The following is a 23,699-nucleotide window of genomic DNA, read 5'->3' on the forward strand; positions in this document are numbered from 1 at the left end:
CGCAGGGACCGCAACTGCGGCCCCAATATTCTGGCTAGTAACGGTAATGGGGCCGCGAATATTTGATACCGATTTTCTTAATAATAGTATTTTAAATAAAGAATTGTCAAGTTCAAAAAGAACATCAAAAAGACTGAAACACACAAAACCGTTCTGGAACAACGAATTGCAAGATCTATGGAATGAGCTCAGAGAGCGTGAAAATAGATTCCTTAAGTGCATGGATGACAGGACATTAAGAGTACGTCTGCACTCGGAATATGTTACAGCCAGGAATAAATTTGACAAGACTCTCCATAGAACAGAACGTGTTTATAGAAAGGACAAAGCCATTGAAATCGAGACCTTTGAGGCAAATAACCCCAAAGAGTTTTGGAGCAAAATCAAAGCGCTGGGACCACGGAGAGACTCGCGCATCCCTACTGAAATGTACGAAGCCGACGGATCTGTTACGAGTGATGAAAACAGAGCGTTTGACCGGTGGAAAGAAGACTTCAAAGACTTGTACAATTGCCAGGAATTTGATAATTTCGACAATGAACATTACAACCGTGCAAAGTTACATAAACTGTTACTTGAGAACAATTTAAATGATCCCCTATATGAAACGAACGCATCATTGAATAACAACATTTCATTAGAAGAGATAGCATTTATGATACAGAAATGTAAATCTGGTTCGGCCTGCGGAATAGACCATTTACCGTATGACGTATTGAAAAATCCACCAGTTATTGCCGTGCTACAGCAATTATTTCAATTAGTGTTCGACACCAGCATTATCCCGTCAATATGGAGAAAGGCTATCATTTACCCAATACTTAAGGATCCTCAATCTGATAAACGAATACCAATGAACTATGGAGGGATTAGCCTTTTGTCGTGCGTTAGCAAAATGTATACTGCATTTTTGAATAAACGGCTCTCGAAGTACCTTGAAATTGAAAATCTTCTTGCGGATGAACAAAACGTATTCGGGCAAATAGATCGTGCGAAGATCATGTATTCACCTTAAATAGTGTTGTTAGAAACAACAAGAACGTCTTTGCGGCATATATCGACCTGCGACGTTGTTTTGATTATATTGATCGAGACATGCTATTGTACAAACTGTTGCTGACTAGAGTAGATGGAAAGTTCTACAACTCTGTCAAGAATATTTATGCCAGTTCCTCATCTTGTGTCCGGATAAATATCTCTCACACCGACTGGTTTGACTGTGTAACAGGCGTGAAACAGCGCTGCACGTTGTCGCCGACACTTTTTGCCATCTTCGCCAACGATCTCGTCAAGGAAAAAAATGACCTGGGCTGTGGCGTAGCTATTGGAGAAAATCAGGTATCAATGCTCATGTACGCTGATGACATAGTGCTTATGGCCGACAGTGAGGAAAAATTGCAGTCAATGCTAGATGTTCTCAACAGCTGGTGTAAACGTTGGCGTGTGATGATTAATACGTCAAAATCAAAATGCATGCACTTCCTGAAAGGACGTACTCAACGAACACAGTTTAATTTCCACATCGGTGAAAATGTCCTTGAAATCGTGAACAAATACAAATACCTCGGTATCGTTTTCCAAGATAAAGGCGACTTCTCGTTCACTTGTGAAGGTCTCTCAAAAGGGGCCGGCAGAGCACTTGGAATTGTCATCAGTAAAGTACACACACTGAAGGACCTTGGATTTAAACCCTATGAAAAATTGTATAACGCATGTGTTGTGCCCGTCATGGATTACTGTAGTTCGGTGTGGGGATACAAGCAATTTCAATCATCGGATAACGTCCAAAACCGTGCCCTACGTTACGCTCTTGGTGTTCATCGATTTGCTCCAATACCCGCCCTAACCGGGGACACCGGATGGATTCCCACCCGCTACCGCAGATGGAGTAATATGCTACGCCTCTGGAATAGACTCGTGCTAATGGACCGAGACCGGCTATGCGACAAAGTATTTGAAACGGACTATAACAGATGTACTACAAACTGGTCAAGCGAGGTCAAGGACATCATGATGCATATCGGATTATTGGATAAATTCAATGCTAAGCTACCTGTTGAAATCCCGACTGTGCATATGCTTGTGCGAAATCATTACATTAACAAGTACAAAAGTTGCTGCAGGATGCAGCAATTGGATGTTAGCGCGGGCCAACTATTGGTTATGCAAGTCTATATGTAGGGTCAGAACGAAGTAAATGAAGTAAGGACTAACATTGATTGTAGATGTCAGTGAAATGAAGTTACTTAAAAGATGACAGAATTGGGCTGTTGTTTTGAAATGAAAATAAGACTTGACACAATAACAATTGTACAACTGATGGTATATCTATGACAGAAACCATAATTGTATCAAATAACTTTATTCATGAACTGTATCAATATACACACATTTATAAAAGACAACATGGCCACAGTGGTGGTTTTCTTTTGGAGTGGCTGATATGATAGCTGAAATGTTAAATATGCCAACATGATTTGGTAAATTCTGGGCAAAGTTCGAAACGTTGAGAATTTGAAGTACTTTGGTGAAATATTGACTTTAAACAGGAGTAGCACCAAAGGTTTATCCAAAAAAACTAATTAAGGACATCTGCTTAAAACAATGTTTACTGTTGGCTAATAATCCGCGAAACAAGTTGACCGTTATAATTAAGTGTTACAAAGCCATCGTTTCTAACTGAAAAACACATAAAACTGTTTGCTAATGTAACAGATTTTAACACAATTAAAAAATACATTTAACATAAACTAAAAGAAGTTGGTTATACATGAGCTGAAAGAAAGAAGTCTGTCATCATTATTAATGTCATTTTCCTTGTTCTGTGGCGTAGATGATTTATAGGCATGCAGGATGTTTTAAACAAAGGAAACAAGTTTACACTTATAGGTAATAAACATTATGTAATCATCATGCATTATGCACTTTTAAGGCATAAGATATAAGAATGATGAGCAGAATGTGATGCAGGTTGATAGTGGTATGACAAGGAAGTTGATCACTTAATGTGTATGGAAATATAATGACACAAAAGATTTATGAAGAAAGTGCTGAAAATCATAGGTTACAATGAAATGAAGTGAGGAATATGTTTTAATACACGAAAAGTGAAGTATTTGTACTAAGTTTGGTGGAAATGTGTTAATGTTATTTTGCCTGTAAAACTTCTCAATTCTTTAAAATATGACATTGAAATATAAGAATAAATACTGCATTGAGTATTACTGAAATGTGAACATATGTACAAACAAGAAAGAACATGAGCAATATGACATTTTATATACTTTTTGTATACAACAAAGAGTAATAAGCATGATAACAAAAAATACAGAGTTAGTATGTATGCTGGGAATGGTAGAGTTGTACTGAAATGTAATTAACAACAGAAAGAATATTTGTTATAATTTGGTGTAAGTGCGACCAATACTTGGAATAAGAATGCACACAGACAAATTAATAGAATACTAAAATACATGCTGGTACTATTTCATAAGCAATGAAATAGAACAGGTATGGAAGAAAAGAATATAAATAAAAATGCATGAAAACCTAGTAATATGTACCTAGTATGCAAATGCACAGTATTTGAATGAAACTATTTATAGGGTGATAAATATCTTTTTCATGGGGGGGGGGCTTAAAAAGACTCAGTTTCAGTTGTTATGTTGGAATGAATTGGGTTGAAAGTAGGTGTATTTGTTAAATGATTTACTAACTTAAAAGTTGAAAGTTTTCAAACCCAAAACTATAAATGATATGCCTGGAGTTTTATATTATCAGTATAAGCATTGCTGATATGGTTGATAGCCAAAAGGCCATTATTTTTTAAAGTTTGAAAAGTCATAAATCACGAAAATGAAAAACAACAACACACAATAGAATGGTTAAGGGTCATGCAAAAAAAGCAGGGTAAGTTGAGAAGTTGTAACAGGCATACTTTTTTAAGCATTATGAATTCTAATGTTTGTAAATGGAGAGTCAGTGCCTATAAAAGAGACATTGAATGATATATTCATCAGAGTTAAAGCTGCACTCTCACAGATTGAATGTTTTGACAACTTTTTCATTTTTTGACCTAGAACGAGCCATATTTTGCGAAAATCCATTGAAACCAGTTATATAAGACAGCTGACAAAAAAGATTGCAGATTTTTATACTTAAGTTCAAAAAATGATGTTTTATGCAATTTTCTTTAACTGTTAGTAACAGCTTAAGCCATAAGACATTAATTTTCAAATGGAAATATGAAAATGTGTGATTTGATCTTTTGTCAGTAATCTTAAATCATTTGTTTGCGGATATTAAAACAAAATTTGCGCTTTCCAAGACAAACAATAAAAAGTTGTACAAATGGTAAATCTGTGAGAGTGCAGCTTTAAGCATAACAGGTAGTAAAGAAGGGTGACATGGCAAAATGACATAGTGATAAAAATACAAGTATTTCTTGTAAATTAACATTTTGTAACTGTTTAAGTGAGATGTTGAAAAACAGAACATTGTTAAATATATATGTACATATGAGAAATTAATTTAAACATTAATGGGAATTAAACTTAGCAAAAGCATAGTGATATCTACAGAGCATTATGCAAACACCAGTGTTCAGATAGACAAAACAATGAATGAGAATTCTTATAATACTGTCAAATGTCTCTGATTTTAGGAACATGTTTTGTAAATAATTATTGAAATTGCAGAACATTTAAGAAAACAATAGGAAGATAAGTAATCATTATGATGAGGTTATTAAATAATGTTACGATTCTGTAAAGTCATATATTGTGACTGTAAGATATTGGCACAACTGTCACTTAACATATTGACAGAATGGTAAAACACAACAATGGCAAAAATGGAAGTACACTATTTTATAAATATCAAATTTCAAATCCCCCGCCACGGAGTGGGGAGGGGATTACAGAAACACTTCATCAGTCTGTCTGTCCGTCTGGCTGTAACATTTCGTGTCCGTGCTATAATTTACTTATGCATTGATGGATTACCATATTGCTTGGTACAAATGTTGTCCTCATTGAGACGATGAGCAGTGACATTGACCAGGGTCCATAACTCAAAGATCAAAGTCACACGAGATATTTAAATGTCAGAGTACACATACTCGTGTCCGCGCTATAAACTCTTCCTACACATATCAAGTTTGGTCACAGTATGTCAGCCTTAACTGAAACAGTAATCTATTTTTAGTAACAGTGACAATGACCCTAGGGGGCCAAAAAGCATCCATTAAAGCTCTGCATAAACTTGTCCTATATACCAAGTTTGGTCACACTATGTCAACCCTTACTTGAGTTATTCAGTACTTACCATATTTCTATTTTGACCTTGACCTAGACCATAACTCTCGGGCCAAAAACACAATCTCAGGAAAGGTCTCTATAAACTCTTCCTATATACCAAATTTGGTACTAATTAGAAGACCCTTACTTAAGTTAGTCAAAACCAACCCTTTGTCTAATAATTGTAACCTTGACCTTGATCATAGGGGCCTCAAACGCATTCCCATAAAAGGTCTCCATAAACTCTTTGCATATACCAAGTTTGGTCTCTGTATGTCAAACCTAACTAAAATTATTCGATACATAAGGTGACTTTGACGCTGCTCTAACACCAGCCCGCCCGAACAATGACACAGGTCATTCAAATATCTTGTTTTCCCTTTATGAAAATGTGGTTAGGAATATAAAAATGTGCCTTTCAAAAGAAATTAAAAGAAGAGAAGAAAAAAAAACATTCAAGGGCAATAATTTGTATTTAGGGTTAACATGAAGTTATGTTCCTTAGTGTAAGATGGTCGTCAATAATTCTGCGAAGTATTAAGTGCATTGAATGAAGGTATAGAAGTCTTTTTTATTAAAATCCCAACTTTCCCTAATACTTTAACTTGCCCTAAAACTTTAACCTAAGTCAATCAGGGGCCATAACTTGTATTAAGGATAATGCCATAACTTGTATTAAGGATAATGTGAATGAAGGGTATAGAAGTTATCAATAAATATATCAACCTGCCCTAAAATTTTAACCTAAGTTCCATAGTCAATCAGGGGCCATTGTGTGAATAAAATATGATATGGAGTTATCTTACCTAATTATGTGATGGCACTGAACAACTGTGTAAAGTATTAAGTCAATTGAATGAAGGGTATTGGACTTATTAGTGAAAATCCCAACTTGTTCTAAAACTTTAACCTGCCCTAAACCTTTAACCTAAGTCAATCAGCGGCTATAACTTGTATTGAGGATAATACAGAGTTATGCAACCTCATTGTGTGATGGTCCTGAACAAATGTGTCAAGTATTAAGTTAAATGAACGAATGGTAGAGAAGTTATTAATAAATATCCCAACCTGCCCTAAAACATTAACCTAAGTTTGATAGTCAATCAGGGGCCATAACAATTCTGCTGTTATATGAAAGCATCGTTTACATATTACAGCAGAATTGTTTGGAATAATATACCTTTGGAAATACGAGAATCAAAAAACTTTAATACGTATAAAATAAAGGTCAAACAGTACCTCATAGGAAACTTGTGATTATACAAATTGTGATGTTTTATTCATATTTATATTTAACTGAGAGTATCTGTCTAATATTGATTCAACATCATCATCATGTCATCATATGCATCATTATCGTCAGCATCAACAGCATACTTATAATCATCATCATCATCGTCATCGTTGTTAGCATCGTCTTCATGTTTGTCTTATGATTATTTGCCATATTTTCATTCTGTTTCAGAGGGCCATATCGAAAATAAGATTCTGTAGTTTTGTACATGATCTTAATATGTCACCTTCTTAAAATAAAGATATTATTATTATTATTATTATTATTATTATAACTTGTATAAAGGAGTTATCTATTCCCATTATATGATGGCCCTGAACAACTGTGTGAGGTATTAAGTCAATTGAATGAAAAGTATTGGACTTATAAGTGAAAATCCCAACTTGCCCTAAAACTTGAACCAGACACCGACACCAGAGCGAATAGTATAGCCCACCTTATTCTTAAAATAGTCGAGCTAAAAAAAACACAAATGTGATAATATATTTATAACATGTGTTTTCTCTACAAAAACAGTGAAACAAGGTTATGACATCACCACAAAATATATGTATCACTTTATCGAAAATACTTAAGGCTTGCTATTTCATCGATGTTATGAATCAAGAATCATTTTCCTTTTTTATAGCCAAAATAACCTTGACATTGATCTTACCTACACTACACACAATATGTATAACTTTAACGAATACCAGTGGTTGTGTACAATTTTGATCAGATTAAACATATCGGTCGGGTTGCGAGAAAAACAAATTGCCTTGTGTTGACTTGATGTAGTGTCAGCTAAAGCAGTGAGGCAGGTTGTTTCGTTAAGAATCAATTGGTCCTTTCACACTTGCAATGACAAGTTTTTCATTTTCAAACTTTCCTCTAGCGTTTATAGGGAAGAGCACTGTGAGGTAGAAGTGAAGTGCAATATCGTCACCGATTGTTTTCAGTTCAAATATTGTGAAGAGGAGTAACTCAACTGTTGAAGATCAAGTTGGAACAGTTTCCGCATTTCATACCTACTGCTGCGTTTGATAACAACCTCAGCTGTGCAAAAGTAGGCCACTTGTGTAAGGGACTGGCTCTAACAAAGAGGACATTTGTCAAGGTCCATTTACTTGTTGCCACACTCTAAAAAGATATGAAAGGAGTTTGTTATGATACCATGATAAGTGAATGTAGCACTGAAGACCTGATAACATGAAACATGAGAAATAAAATAACTCTAAACATTAAACTGAGGTGAATTTGTTAGGTTTCAAGGTTGATTTCATAAGCTTTATTCGAAATGTGAATTGACAGGTAATTGCAATTTGATGTCAATTCTGAATCAGGTTATACAAATCAAACATTGATGCATGAATTGCAGAATAATAATTAAGATTAAGTATTTATATACAAGTAATGATTTCATTCCTTTATTCAGCTATTGAGTTAAGCAATTTTGTTAGAAAAAGTGAAAAAATGTTATTAATTTTTAGGAAGGCTTGTTTATAGGTCATGTATTTTGTGCGAAATAAATATCAAAATGATGTCTAAAAAAAGATTATATTGTGAAATAATGTAAGCTTGTAGAGTTATTTTTTTTAAACATTATAAGAAATTGTGAATAATTGTAAATACATTCAATTATTTATTGAAATGCATTGAAACATCCATATGTTTTTGTTTTATTAAAGGTTGAATGTTAATACCAAAAGCAATGCTATTTAAAGTTGCAGTTAAAAACTTAGCAAAATATTTGCCCAACTTTAGTTGTGTTACATAACAACACAAAATGCAGAAGGTTTGGGATTTCATTTTTAATATGAATGCTGGCTATTGTTCTGAAACCATAAAGTTAACAGGAAACTAAGAAAGAGAACAAACCTGGTTTTGGGCAGCGAGGCAGCACTGATATTTGTGGGCTGAAGAATACTCATTTCTTGGAACTCCTCAGTCCTGGCCCATTATTGTTGGTGCTGTCTTTTGTCATCTTGAAGATGAAGCCCTATCTGTTCAATATTTACAACTCTTGTGGTAGAAACTGGAATGTAGGATGATAAATATAAATATACATTTTATTGAGACAGAATCCCGTAAAACATGTTTATTATTTTAAACTAATGTACCAGTCAATTGTAACCACGACCCCAAGGTCCGGGGGTATACCGGGGATAATGGACCATGTTTTTAACTTTCAGGTGGCCCTGCATTGCCGGGTGAATGGGATGGTTGTGTCTCGCTTTAATTATAGCGGGGAATGGGCCATGCCTAGGGCCCCTGGGGTGCAGGGCATTTGGCGAGATTAAACCATCTGTTCATCCCCGCAGGACGTGATTTTAGCCAAGATTGGCTGGACCTATGGTCAGGGTCCTCGCTATTCCCCTGACCGGGGGGGGGGGGGGGTGTGGTTTCAATTGACTGATACATTAGTCTAAAATAATAACTGGAGCATAATGAAAACGTAGTCATTCTAAAATGCCGTCCAGGCTTTTTTTTTAATGATGGTTAGCCTTCGAACGTTTTTGTTGCGGTATTTCACTTCGAATCAGCCTCTCGCAATTTTGACCTTGACCGCACACTCGCCTATATCTGAAATGCAAGAAGCGTTTTCATTGGACGGCTATCATACCTGGTTTTAATGACGCAATTTGGAAAAGCCTTCAAATTTTGTCCAAATTGAAAGTAGAAATACCGCAAAAAAAACGTGCTACTGTTTAAATCGAAAGACACGAAACCTGCTTTTAAAATGATAAATATAAAATAACAATAGTTTTTCAGTTCACTACGTAAAAAGAATATGAAAATACCTTTCCCCAACCGCCAGCCACAGTGACTTGAAGGGAATGTGCTGAATTTTGACCTCTAAAAAAAATTAGTGAAATTTTACCTAAAATAACCCAAAATATATATTTTTTTCTTCAGATTCATCAAAGGGGTCACTCATACCAACTATCTAGCATAAATAACTATGAATTACGGCACTTTTACAAAGTCAGAAAATCTCGATTTGTCTAAATTATTACCTCTTTGAACAATCTCCATATTTATAACTCATAGATGCTATATATGTATAAACTTGATTACCTATACCAGATTAACTGCACTGTAACATACAAATTTAAAAATGTATAACTATAAATATATGCTTTACATAACGGTAATATTTAGGTGACTTATAGGTCCGATGGGCCGGGTGTAAAATGTACTATATGTTTGTATTGAAAATGTAATTATGTTATATACACATGTCACTATAATAAACAATTTACTTACTTACTTACTTAAAGCTTCGCGCATACAGATCAATAGCAGTCTGATACGATATTGAATAAACAGGTCACCATGTCATAATTAAACCTGTGACCATCTAGCTAATTGGCGTGTGAAAGGCGTGAAAACAGTCGGCGGATTGGAAGTGGAAGAAGAAGCAATAAGACAATAATTGTTTGTATCGTTTTTGATGTTTCAAAAACTGTAGTTGAAGAACTGAGAAAGGAAATGAGTCCCGCCACACCTTGATTAAGAGTGCTGTGCCCGACTAGATGGACTGTTAGGGCGGAGTGTTTGAAATATGTCTTAGATAATTATTTCGTTCTCCAGAAACTGTGGGATACCACCTATGAGACCACAAAAGACACCGAGACCAGAGCGCGCATTAAATTGTTGGTGTGTTGGTGTGAAGAGTCAGATGGCCTCATTCGATTTTCTCTATGGTGTGACGCTTGGGTATAAACTGTTATAGCACAGTGACAACCTAAGCAGGGCTCTGACAAAGACATGTCAGCTTCTGAAGGTCACGATCTTGCCAATGTGTCAGTGTCTAAATGTAATAGTGAATAAATGTTACTAAACGATAATAGTTTTATATCTATCAACTATTTTAACCGAAAAAGGTTTGAATAAAAACATGAAAATAATACCTGAACTCACTGGAAATCGAGTCTTTCAATGCTTGAAATTGAAAAAATCTCGAAGGGAGGGGACACCACTCCCGAGCCCACCCCTTCCGCGGCCCCAATGTCAATTTCCTTCTTACGCGCCTGTTATTAATGGTTTTATTTTCTGATCTTGACTTTTAACTAGCATGTCATGTTCAACAAGTGATATCAAAACATTAAATAATAAATTTGATTTCGAAATCCAATTCATGTAAAGAGATCATACGGATATACAAGTGTATCTAATTGTAGCATTACAGACGTTGCAAAACTCGACGTGTACCTAAATGTGTAAGTGTACCAACATGTACAGGCCATATCTGTAGTTGCGTTTGCGTTTTTCCCTTTTAAGCTGCACTCTCACAGATTGAACGATTTCACAACTTTTTTTTATTTTTTGGTCTTGGAACGAGCCAATTTTTGCGAAAATGCATGGAAACCAGTTATATAAGACTGTTGACAAAAAATAGATCGCAGATTTTGATATTTCAGTTTAAAAAATGATGTTTTATGCATTTTTCTTTAACCGTAAATAACGGTTTATGCCATAAAACATTAATGTTCGAACGGAAATATAAAAAACTGCGATCCGATCTTTTGTCAACAATCTTTTATCATTGATTTGCAGATATTCACGCAGTTTCTCTTTCCAAGACAAAAAATAAAAAAGTTGTAAAAACGGTATATCTGTGAGAGTGCAGCTTTAAACCTGTTAAAAATAGTAGAAAACGATGGTAGTGCAAATACTGAATGTAACTTTGGACGGACACAAGTATAAAACATGTCCTCTGCAACGTTCACAGTGACCTGCTTGCTAATGCAAAGTTTTATGTTAAAATATTTATCATCAGTTCTTTTTTCATGTCTGAGATGTCTAACCTATCGATGTTATCGTTATATATATATATATATATGTTTAACTGAATGTATTTCATATATCTTGTAATGAGGAACACTTTGTGTTCAAGTTACTTAATAAATAAGATTAATCTTGAATCTTGACATGATAATGTCGGCCCAGGAATTGTTCATAAACTTTAGATTAGGGACTGGAGTTGAGCAAACGAAACTGTGAACTTGTTAATGTAGATGTGTGGACTGATTTTCGGTGTGTTGTCGTTTTGTTTATGTTATGAATAAACATTTATCTATTGCATTCTATTTACAATTTTGCAATGAAGTAATTTAATCAACATTTGTATTTAAACTTCTTTAATACCAATGGTATTGATTATATTGGTGTGTGTGGTAGTTGTTTAGATATATGATTGATCGTTGTGCTTCACTATTGTACGAAATTTAATTGATTTCCATCCAGATGTTTTCAAGCTATGCTCCGTACAAGATAACAGTAACAAAGGGCAATAACTCTGTAACTTTCTAAAATAGAGTTATGGTTCTTAATCAATGCCCTTCCCATCTTTGTACTTCGACATTGTATGAAGTTTCAATAAATTCCATCGAGTAGCTTTCCATCTAATGTCGGGATAAACGTTTGACAATAAAAACACAACAGAGGTCAATAACTCTGTAATTTGCTAAAATGAGTTTTGGTTCTTGTACGCTGCGCTTCCTCTCACTGTGCTCTTTGGTTGTATAAAGTTCTATTAGATACCATCTGATCGTTTTCAAGTTCTTCTCCGGACAAGAAAAACAAAAGGCAATGACTCCGTACGTGGCAAACATTATGTTATGCTTCTTTGTACATGGTATGAAGTATAATTAAATTCCATCGAGTGGTTTTCAAGTTAAACTCTGAACAAGCAAAATTGCAACGGAATGACCGAAATACCACAGGGTGACTCAAATACAACCCCTTAAAACTTCGCATGCTGGGGGTATAGATATCTTCATGTATGGTATCAACTTGAGTTTTCAAATGAAGAAAATGTACGGTCCTCAACCAAGAAGTTCATTTCGACAAAATCAAGAACCAGATTTAAAAAAAAAATGATCGTAGAAAAAATTATATTAAAGTCGCGAATACAATTTATACACAGTAGCAGCGAAAGTGATCTTGGATCTTAGGAGTAGTCATAATAATGTTTAAATGGATACCGCGAGCAGCATATATTTCAGTATGTACAGCAAAACCAGTTTAAGCAAAACCGATAGCTCATTTTCAATCTCAAGAAATTCGCTTTGAATCTGGTTGAATACGACAGTTGTCTGCCCCCAGTTGATCCGGATGTTCACACAGAAAAGGAGTGCTTGTGTTCAAGTATCAATATTTTATTAAAGTTGAATGAAAGGGAAGAAACGGGTGGTCTTTTTTGCGTAGAGCTTAACATAACAAAAGTGAAAAAAAAAGCATTGCCTGTGGAACTCTGTAAATTGGTTGTTTGTAGCCTTATTCCGTCTTGACCTCAGGGTCACATATTTCTACTCAATTTTGTGAAACACTGCATTGGTCAACCTTATCTTGAGATTAAATTTTGTCTTGGATTGTTCTACAGCAGCCAGTTGCTTGTTTTTCAATTGGGACTGTTTTAAAGTGAAAAGCCAGGTTATTGTCTATTTGAAACATATAGTTAAAACTAGAGATTGCTTTTTTGAAAAAGCGCTTGTCTCTCCTATTGTGTGGTCGTAGCTGAGAAAAATTAAATGGTGGACATGAAATTTGTAATTTTTAACTGAAGACAAACCAACAGTGAAGTTTGGTTTATTCATCCGTATTAAATAGTGAAGGGGAGAAAGTGTTGTTGATTAATCTTGGAAAATGTAAACGAAGTTTGCATTGTATGAAGTTCCTGGGCGCAAGCGTTATTCAATTATTGATCGGAAACCATTTTTCAGCTCAAGGTCATCGTGACCTTGACCTTTGACCTACTGATCACAAAATCAATAGGGATCATCTACATGACCAACTTGCATACTAAGTATTAAGTTCTTGGGTGCAAGTGTTCTTTAGTTTCTGAGCGGTAACTGTATCTTCACCTCAAGGTCAAGACAACCTTGACCTTTGAAACACTGAGCTCAAAATCAATAGAGGTCATCTACTAGTCATGACCGACTAGCATACCAAATATTAAGTTCCTGGGTGCAAGCGTTCTTTATTTATTGATCGAAAACAAAGTGTGACGTACAAACTGACTGACTAACGGACTGATAAAAAAAATCAATAGGGGTCATCTTCCAGTCATGACCAACTTGCATACCAAGTATGAAGTTCCTGGGCGCAAGCGTTCTTTAGTTACTGAGCGGTAACCGTTTCTTCACCTCAATGTCACGGCGACCTTGACCTTTGATCTAGTGATCTCAAAATCAATAGGGTTCATTTACTAGTCATGACCAACTAGCATACAAAGTATGAAGTTCCTGGGTGCAAGCGTTCTTTAGTTATTAAGCCGAAACCGTATTTTCACCTCAAGGACACGGTGACCTTGACCTTTGACATACTGATCTCAAAATCATAAGGAGTCATCTACTAGTCATGACCAACAAGCATACCAAGAATTAAGTTTCTGGATACAAGCGTTCTTTAGTTATTTAGCAGAAACCATTTTTAAGCTTAAGGTCACCGCACACATATCGTTTTTTACCAGAAGGTAACCTTGACCTTTGTCCTTTTGATCTCAAAATAGGGGTCATTTACTAGTCATGAACAACTAGCATACCAAGTTTGAAGTTCCTGGACCCAAAGGATCTTTAGTTATTGGGCGGAAACCGTTTCTTCACCTCAAGGATACGGCGACCGTGACCTTTAACGTAGTGACCCCAAAATCAATAGGGTTCATCTACTAGTCATGACCAACTAGCATACCAAGTATGAAGTTCCTGGGTGCAAGCGTTCTTTAGTTATTGAGCGGAAACCGTTTCTTCACCTCAAGGTCACGGTGACCTTGACCTTTGACATACTGATCTCAATATCAATAGGAGTCATCAGCTAGTCATTACCAACTAGCATACCAAGTATTAAGTACAAGCGTTCTTAAGTTATTGAGCAGAAACCATTTTTAAACTTAAGTTCAGCATATCGTTTTTTACCTAAAGGTAACCTTGACCTTTGACCTTTTGATCTCAAAATCAAACGGGGTCATCTACTATTCATGCCCAACTAGCGTAACAATTATGAAGTTCCTGGGTCTAAGCGTTCTATAGATATTGAGCGGAAACGAAGTGTGACATACAGACTGACTGACGGACAGGGCAAAAACAATATGTCTCCCCATGAATGGGGGAGACATAATAACTGTGGTCTTAGGCCATCTATCAGCCATCCTTCAGTTAAAAGGCTCTGGTTTCCGGTCTATTTTTGAGAAATGGGCGCAGGTCGTGCTTTTCATCTTAAGGCACCGCCACCATGTCGTTGTTCACCTGAAGGTCACCGCAGATATGACCTTTGAACTACTGATCTCAAATTCAATAAGAGTCATTTACTAGTCATGACGGTCTCGCATACCAAGTATGTAGTTCATGGACCTAAAGGATCTTTAATTATTGAGCGGAAACCGTATTATTTTTTCACCCAAGTTCAAGCGATCTGGACCTTTGACCTACTTATCTCAAAATCAATAGAGGCCATCTAATCGTCATGCCAATCCTGCACTTTAAGTATCAAGTTCCTGGGTCCAGGCGTTTTTTAGTTATTGAGGGGGAACGAAGTGTGACGTACGGACAGACTGACGACGACATAATTAATGATACACATTTGGTACTATACACTTGTTATTAACGCCAAGTTCGAAAAAAAAAAGAAAATTGCAAAGAAGAGCGACACAAATGAAACACATTTTGAAAAGTTTAACTCCATGTGAAATGTCCAGTTCTATGTTTGATAAACTGTGTGCACTTGTATCAAATTTATCTATTAACAGATATTTCGAAATTGATAATACACATTTCTTTAAATATGGATGGACATTTTTGTAATTTTGTGATCCTTTATACATTTTAGTCGCAGTCGTATTTATGCTTTTAATATTTTTTCTAAATTAGTTTCGCTGTCTTTAAAGGTAGTTCAAGCATATATTCAATTGTGGTAAATAAACTCATATATAATTGTAAAATAAATATTGCAATAGGCTACATTTCAAAATTTATTTCTCGTAAACAGGGAAAAAATCATGCTGCCATAACGAAGAGATCACTTACTAGCACAACGTTCAACCAAACCCAGTATAACATTAATACGCAATAAAATATATGAACACAATTGACTCTTACACCCATAAGCATCATAAGGTAATGAAAGAAAATAAGCACATGAAAATGCATGCATTCAATATAACAAGCAGATCAATCAAACGGAACTGTTTACTTATTTAACCATCTTCAAAGCTTAAAAAATAAAGACAAACTGCATGAACCTCCATACGAACATTAGAGGGAAAGTGAAAAATATCAAATACAAACTTGATCTTATGACATCACTAATATAAATTCTTATATTTTTTCAGGTGGGATTTTTCTTCAGACATTTCATTTATTTTCGCACTGTGCGAGAAAACTTCTTTAGGTTGCAAAAAATGACATGCACTAAACATAAATGTAAAAGTTGCAGTTGTATTTAAAACTTGTTTTTAAATTTTCTCTTTAAACTTTTACTTGTAGGCTCGCTTAAACTCGCATTATTCTCGTTCGTGCTATTTTACATGCCATTCAAACGTGTACAATGTATATACCTATCATGCTATGTTTAAAGGATGAGATCCATGCCTGATTCTTGTCTGATTTGACTAACCACCTTACAGTTTAAGTATAACAATTAATTTTCCCTCAAACAGATTTCACAACAATGTTATGATGAAGAGACAAAACAAAACAACATATGCACATGTTTATGGGACGGCAAAGCCGATAAAATATCAAGAATTCAGATGATTCAACAACATGAAAATAATGGCTTAAAATGCTCAACTCATTTAAAAAAAGCAATTAAAGCAAGCTGGGTAAAAGAATACTGTTAAACAAATTGTGCATGAAAGTGATGAAACATGCCGAGGAAGACTAAGTATTTAAAAGTAATTTGGATAAAAAAAATTTGAAACAAATTGAACTAAATTATATTTGTCTTTAATATGTTATACAGTCATCGGCATCATTCACATATAACAAGAGCTGTCACAGAGACAGCGCGCTCGACTATTCCGACGCTTTTCAGTGTATGGATTGAAAAGTTTTGGCGAAACATGCATGGATTACTGTTAGATTAGATACAATACATGATGTGCTGAGATATTTACATAAATTGAATTGGAAAATATTTGAAGTGGTACGCAAACTTTAACGTAAATTCTAAGTCGAAAAACGGGCACAATTCTGTCCAAATGCTTGATACAATGACCTCCTCTTGTGTACAGGTTGGGGGCATGATGGTGAACAAGTGTGCAAAGTTTCAAAGCCAGATGTCAATGGACTTTGAAAATATTTGAGGTGGTACACAAACTTTAACATAAGTGGTAACGCCGACGCCGACGCTCGGGTGACTAGGATAGCTCTCCTTATTCTTCGAATAGTCGAGCTAAAAAGAATGCGGATGAATAAATGAAAATAAATATGAATCAACAGCAAAATAAACTTACCAACTTGTTTAGTTTTATTCGTTTAGTGGTATGACAAGGGTGTAAACTATAGCGAACATTTGTAAGATTACAGAAAAAAATATCATTTTTTGACTTAAAGAATTTACCAATGTTGGTACACCTGATTTTCTAAAATACCACGCACTGATCACGATTTTAAACTACAGCGCCAACTATCAAAAAAATACGCCCGTCATTTTTTAAGGACACCCAGTTTGAAATAAGTGGCTTTTGATAGCCACATTTTGAAAGCGCACACTGCACATATAGTTTTTGCCACTTTAAGGGATATAACTCTGGAGTGACGGAGGCTACATGGCTGTTTATCGACCCAGACCGAGATATTATGCCAATACAAATTCTGAACAAATTCGATAATGATTGGACAAAGGCTAATAAACTGATTGATGGGACAAGACCGATTTTAGATATTTTGTTTAATTAAATGGCGATAACGTTCGATCGACTCAAAATATGGCTGGTTATGAAACTAGTCCGAGATATAATGCCCATACACATTCTAATCGTAATTGGTGATGATTGGACAAAGGTTCTTTAGTGATTAATTAGACAGAGCAGAGTTAAGATAATTTCTATAACTAAAGGGCAATAACTCTCGAGTGACTTAAGTGATATTGCTGTTTATCGAACTTGTCCGCGATGATGTGCCTATACACATTCTCACCAAAATGTGGTGATGATGGTAGAACGGCTTCAAGTTATTGATCGGAATTCATACTGGACGACGCCCCCCCCCCCCCTCCCGCCAGTACGAAGCAGGTGAAACTAAAATACATCCCGTTCTATGAAGGTGTGCATAAAAATGGCGATATAGCATATCATTCCTACTTATTCTGTAGATAAAATCAATGGCAATTCAAAAATAAATTTACTTGTCGACAATTGCCTTCGGGAATTAGGGGAAATGAAGAAACTTAACTATATACAATGAACATTGGTAACAGGTGTACGACTAACTACTTAAACTAACAATAGACACGAAACTTCGGGATAGAATAATACAAAGAGTATTCTTCCAAACACTGCCAAGCTATAAACATACAATATTTAAATGTCCTGTCGATTTTTGTTTAAGGTAATCCATATCCATCATAAATCAATACAATTGTTACTGGAAAAGATACATCTAAAAGTCACAAAATACTAAGTTTGAATACTTTTTTAAGTTTTCATCGACAGCTTTATTTACATAGATATTATGTAATTTAAGAAACACATTTATAAAACTGTTATATAATCATAGTATTTTCTTTATTTATTATCTCCCTTTCAATTTGAAATCACAATCGTAGCTTTATTATGGTGTAATTCAAAAATGTAATACAAGCAAAAATAACATAATCGTTATTAAACTAGATTGAAACATAGAAATACTCTCGATGTTAATTTCTCAATTGTACTAACACGTCTTTGCACCCTAATGGATGCTGGCCTACCCTCAAACATGCACATATCTTGGGATTTTTTTTTTTAAATACCCAAGAACATTATCTGATTTAGAACTTAATTTCTTTTAAATATTGATAACTTTTTTATCAACACATTCTGTGAGAAAATACCTTTTAAAAAGAGTCAAAACATAACAAGATGTTGAATAAAACTATAATTTTATGTGGTAAAATGTGTTAAGATTAAGATTTGACTTTGGTTTTTTGGGGCCAGGTTTCTATAGTAATTGCAAAAATTGACAATCATTCAAACAAGTAAACAATGATGTTTTTCATACAAAACGAAGCGTAAAGTTGCAAACATATAATATAAATCAGTTCATAACACATTTTGCACACAATTACATCTTTTGCAGAAAAAAATCTTTTGAAAATTGACCATCGTACATTTGCAATCATTGTATAAATTTTAGAACCATATACAAATTTTAATTACTTTTGGTGCTATGATGTCAAATGAGTTAAGGTTGAGATTTGACTCAAGTGTTCATGGTAATGAGGCCAGGGATATGGAAATACTAAAATTACACCCGTTTTTACAATTGCTGATTTCAGCTCTGATGAGGGCCATTGGAACATAATAGATGTTTCAAAACGGTGACTGGAAATGTATGAACAAAAGATTTAGTTGCACTAAAACGGCTATGTGCGTGCCTCAAAATGGCATTGTTTGAGCACCAAAATGACATTGTTTGAGCACCAAAATGACATGGTACGTGCCCCAAAATCATTTTGTTTTAGCAACAAAATGACATTGTTCGTGCTCCAAAATGACATTGTTCTTGCGCCAAAATGTCCGCGATACTCTAACGTAAGTCAAAGAAGTGTATCAACGTTGTCTTGGTGCGCTGGAAAGGAAATATTCAAACGACAATTGTAGTGTCTTTTGTAGTCACAAAAATAGGAAGCCAATAATCAACTTAAGTTTTTTGCAAGACGACTTAAGCAGTGACATTACTGCCACTAACGGTAACCAGGGCACAATCTACTACAAAACAATGGCTCAAATAGCTTAAAAGTACTTACTATGTGTTTTCAACTCAATAGAACTGCCTCCCTTTAGTGGGCTGCCTTGTTCCGTATCATGTCGGCCAGCATCATGATGTGCTCTTTTTCTCATGCTGCATGGAAAAGAAACAAAACATTTTCAACGTCCAGTATCTCTTGTTAGTGAAACGTGTTAAAAGGCAAGAGTGATAATTAAGAGCATACCATGTCCAGTTTAAGTGTATAACAATTAACTAAGATAACATCTGTCTGGCTTACTTGAATTTGAATCGTACCTTACCTCAACCATCATCGATTTCCGTCAATAATTATTTCTTGCCATATTCAAGTATGGATTCTGGTTAATATGTGTGAGAAATAAACAACTCTCGTAATATTTTATAAAAATGACGCAACTGCTTTTTTCAAATTTAAGGAAATATAAGTGACACAATAATAACTCTCATAGGAGGGTGAAAAAAACGCGAAGCAACTTGCCACGCACAGAAACAAGCTGTACTTATGCTTAATCCCAGGAACCATTCCAAGTGTCTATTATGGTCTACAACAAAGGCAGGTTTTTTTGCTGAATTTAAGGTGACGGACATTTTGATTGCGGAACAAAATGGCGGATTCTTTGAGTAAAGTAAATTGACATCCCTTTTATTGCAATATATATACGCTTCCCGGAGGCCAGAGGTAAAGATTCCTCTCATTTTTAACCTTTGTTTTACTAGAGACTTCAAGTTATTGAAAGTATACGCTGACCGACTTTGTTTACAAAGTGAAAAAAGAAAAATAAGTGACTTGAAACTGTGTTTTTCCAGGTTTTGCATATATTTCTTAACGTCGTCTTGTGCAATTAACATGGGTACTATAAGGCCACTTTTATTATGTTTCAACACATGTTTATGTTTGCCGTGGAAGTTTAATGCAGTTTTGTCCGCTGTAGAATCAGAATAAGCGTGCGTCAATATAATTGAGATTAAGACACGAGCTGTAACACATGGAAATCATTATAACAAAAGGCAAGTGTACATTCAACATTATTTTTGGTAAAAACTTCTATAAACAAAGGTTAAAATGGCGAGCGGAGCTTACACCTATGGCCTCCGGATAGGCGAATATATATTGCGATAAAAGTGATATTAAATTACTACCTTACCAGGTCAAAATATCCTTCGAACACACTAAAATACTCAAAGAATTCGCAATTTCGTTCCGCAACGAACATGTCCCTCGCTTAAAATTTCGCGGAAGTAATTTACGTTGGACCCCCTGAAAGGCCACAGGCATGCGTTGAGTAAAGTGACATCCATGCTTCTTGAAGTATTGATTTAAACAGTGTCCTACCACTCTGCGGTAAAATCTTTCGGCGGTAATCATATTGTCACAAAATATTTTTGAAATCTAGTAGGATGTAAAGGAACAACATGAAACAAGAGGCCCAAAAGGGCCTATGCTCTACTGACATGGCTCTTGTGGTCATTTTCAATCCAGAGCATGTACGTTTGAGAAATAGGCAACAAATATATAGTTCACTTTTGGTGTTTGGTGCTGAAAACGCTGCACGTTCAACATCTGAGGACAGGAAGTGTTGTAAGCAGATTAGTTGCATGAACTATTTTAATATGTGCCAATTAAGGTAATCTGAGGGTAAAAAATATTTGCTTTCAAAACTGTACTCATCGTCAAAATTTCATTTCTGTAGCTTTAAAAATAAAAAGTCGGTCAAAGCTCAAAGTCAAGGACATCCGAGGACAACATTAATGCTTGTTTGCAAAATTGTTCACATGGTCAAAATTTCATTACTGTTACTCCACAACAAATATCAAAGGTATGGGCCTTGTGGTTTGAAACAAGAAGATTTTGAAAATATTTCTTAAATAAGTCTCTAGGAAAATAGTGACACCCAGGGCAGTGCCAGTTTTGACCCAAGGGGCATAATTTGAACAACCTTGGTAGTGGACCACTAAATAAAGCCTTGTTCAAAATAGCAAGGATTTGCAAAGTGGTTTCAGACAAAAAGGTTTTTAACATTTCCCAATTTAAGGGGGGGGGGGGGGGGGGGGAGTCCATCCCTTACAAAGAAAAGAGAACCCTTCCCTGGGCCTTAGCCAACGTCACCGGGGTCGTTTGCATTTGCCGCACTGGTCAATCACCGTGGGGGGGGGGGGGGGGCAGTAATAATGACTCCAGGGGCATAATTTGAACAAACCTTCACAAGCAATTGTGACTTTACATGTTAACTTGGCTAAAAATAGACTTCGCTCATGTTGACTTGGCTAAAAATAGCCTTAGCTTAAAATAGCATTTTTTATATTTTCAAGACCCATAATCCAGGCAAGCATGGGCAGATCTGGCTGGTTTTCGAAAGGAACCGAGTTCTAATGGATATCTAAATACTGTACAAGGTTCATCGAGATACAATCAAAACTGAAGACTGTATCATGTTCACAAGCAATTGTTTACAGACGAACTGATTTTTTAATACTTTCAAGGCCCATAATCTAGGCATGCATGGTCGGATCTGGCTGGTTTTCGAAAGGAACCGAGCTCTAATGGATATCTAAATACTGAACAAATTTCATCGAGATACAATCAAAAATGAAGACTGTATCGTGTTCACAACCAATTGTTTACACAATAGCATTTTTTTATACTATCAAGTGCCATAATCTAGGCATGCATTGGCGGATCTGGCTGGTTTTCGAAAGGAACCAAGCTCTAATGGATATCTAGATACTGTACAAGTTGCATCGAGATACAATCAAAACTGAAGACTGTATCGTTTTCACAAGCAATTGTTTACAGGCGAACGGACGCACGAACGCACGGATGCACATACTACGTACACATTACCATCGCATAAGCTCTTCTGGCTTACACATTATTGGTCGATTCTTAAAGCTTCACTCTCACAGATATACATTTTAATAACAACTTTTTTTATTTTTTGTCTTGAAAAGAGCAAATTTTTGCGTAAATATCTGCAAACCAATGATATATGATTGCTGACAAAAATCAGATTGAAGATCTTCATATTTCCGTTTGAAAATCAATATTATAATGTTTATTATATGAGTATAATGACAATTGTGCATTAAATGAATAAGGTAAACAATATCTAAGATGTCTAGTACCTGCAAGGTGGCCATTGACGATTTTCTTTCCGAAGGTAGCATACAATACTGATTCCCGAAAGTATCACAACTACTATTACGCCACATGCAATACCCGCAATGACACCATATCTGTAATTCTTTACAACTGAAATAAAAATGTTAAGTATTTATGGCCATACCGGTTGAATTAAATAACTTTAATTGGTTTTATAGGTTCATTTCTATTTACAAACTGTTGAATATTCCTAAGCTAAAATTATGACGGTAAAGTTGGAAGGTAGTTGGTAGTTGGTAGTTGGGGATTCGAATAATCAACTACTTACCAGTTGCCAGTTGGGTATTCAAATATTCAACTACCTGCTCGTTGCCAGTTGGGGATTCGACAAACGCTGTTTTAATTCACTTTTATTGGTATATTCGCCAGTCGGATATTCGACCATTTCCAGATTATTATTAGCGAATGTTCAACTGCAAGCCAGTCAGTAGTTGGGGATTCAGTTTATGTCTTTATGTATGGTTTTAAAGGTCACATATTGGAAAAATAATCGCCAAATGTTTATGTATGCTTGTACACATATGTTTCTTTGCGACGCTAAATTGGCTATTTTCTGACAACAGTTTTGAAGGAAAAACTTTACCACTTCCGCATCCGCAATAAAAGGGCTATAAGTCTTAGATCATTATACAGCTTTAAACTGTTCAAAAACATTTTTGAGGGTACTCACCAACAAAAAAACAATGGAAACTTCGGGCAGCTTAGAGTTTAGAATAAGAGCAATGCAGAGCGAATTTCAACGCTTGCCCATTTTAAGGGGAATTACTGAAATAAGCCAAACATATGGACCATTTATATACACATGAATGTATTGCCTTTGGTATAATCACCTTTTGATTTTTGATTTTGATTTTGATCGGTACTGATGTCGGTGAAGGTATTCCCATAAACTGTTGTATTGTTGTTACTGCCCCCTGTAAGAAGTGCACATTAAGATCAACAAAAAGAACATTTGGAATGCTCTCATTTTGCAAAAGAATATGTAAAACTCCACTTTAGTTTCAATCCATAACACAGTCAAGACTTTGCAAACCAAT

At 35.4% G+C, this 23,699-nt stretch overlaps 1 protein-coding gene and 1 long non-coding RNA gene across 5 annotated transcripts in view; both read right to left on the reverse strand.

Annotated features, from left to right (window-relative positions):
• Positions 1-2,346: 2,346 nt before the first annotated feature.
• LOC128232181 (uncharacterized) lies at positions 2,347-8,620 on the reverse strand. Its single transcript, XR_008260505.1, has 2 exons — positions 8,449-8,620; positions 2,347-7,710 (listed from the first exon to the last, which is right to left on the reverse strand). It is a non-coding gene; the product is annotated as an uncharacterized LOC128232181 (long non-coding RNA).
• A 6,790-nt stretch (positions 8,621-15,410) lies between these two features.
• LOC128231529 (tumor necrosis factor receptor superfamily member 11B-like) overlaps positions 15,411-23,699 on the reverse strand; it is a 32,126-nt gene continuing 23,837 nt past the window's right edge. For 3 of the 4 annotated variants that reach the window (XM_052944502.1, XM_052944503.1, XM_052944504.1), the window contains exons 4-7: positions 23,493-23,576; positions 22,626-22,752; positions 19,522-19,616; positions 15,411-19,343 (exon numbers count right to left, since the gene is read on the reverse strand). In XM_052944502.1, the coding sequence (XP_052800462.1) occupies positions 19,312-19,343; positions 19,522-19,616; positions 22,626-22,752; positions 23,493-23,576 (338 nt within the window). In that variant the 3' untranslated portion in view covers positions 15,411-19,311. The remainder of the gene's footprint in view (positions 19,344-19,521; positions 19,617-22,625; positions 22,753-23,492; positions 23,577-23,699) is intronic. The other variant, XM_052944505.1, reaches the window with a different exon arrangement.

Source organism: Mya arenaria, chromosome 4 (assembly GCF_026914265.1).
Source record: "Mya arenaria isolate MELC-2E11 chromosome 4, ASM2691426v1".
NCBI lineage: Eukaryota > Metazoa > Mollusca > Bivalvia > Myida > Myidae > Mya > Mya arenaria.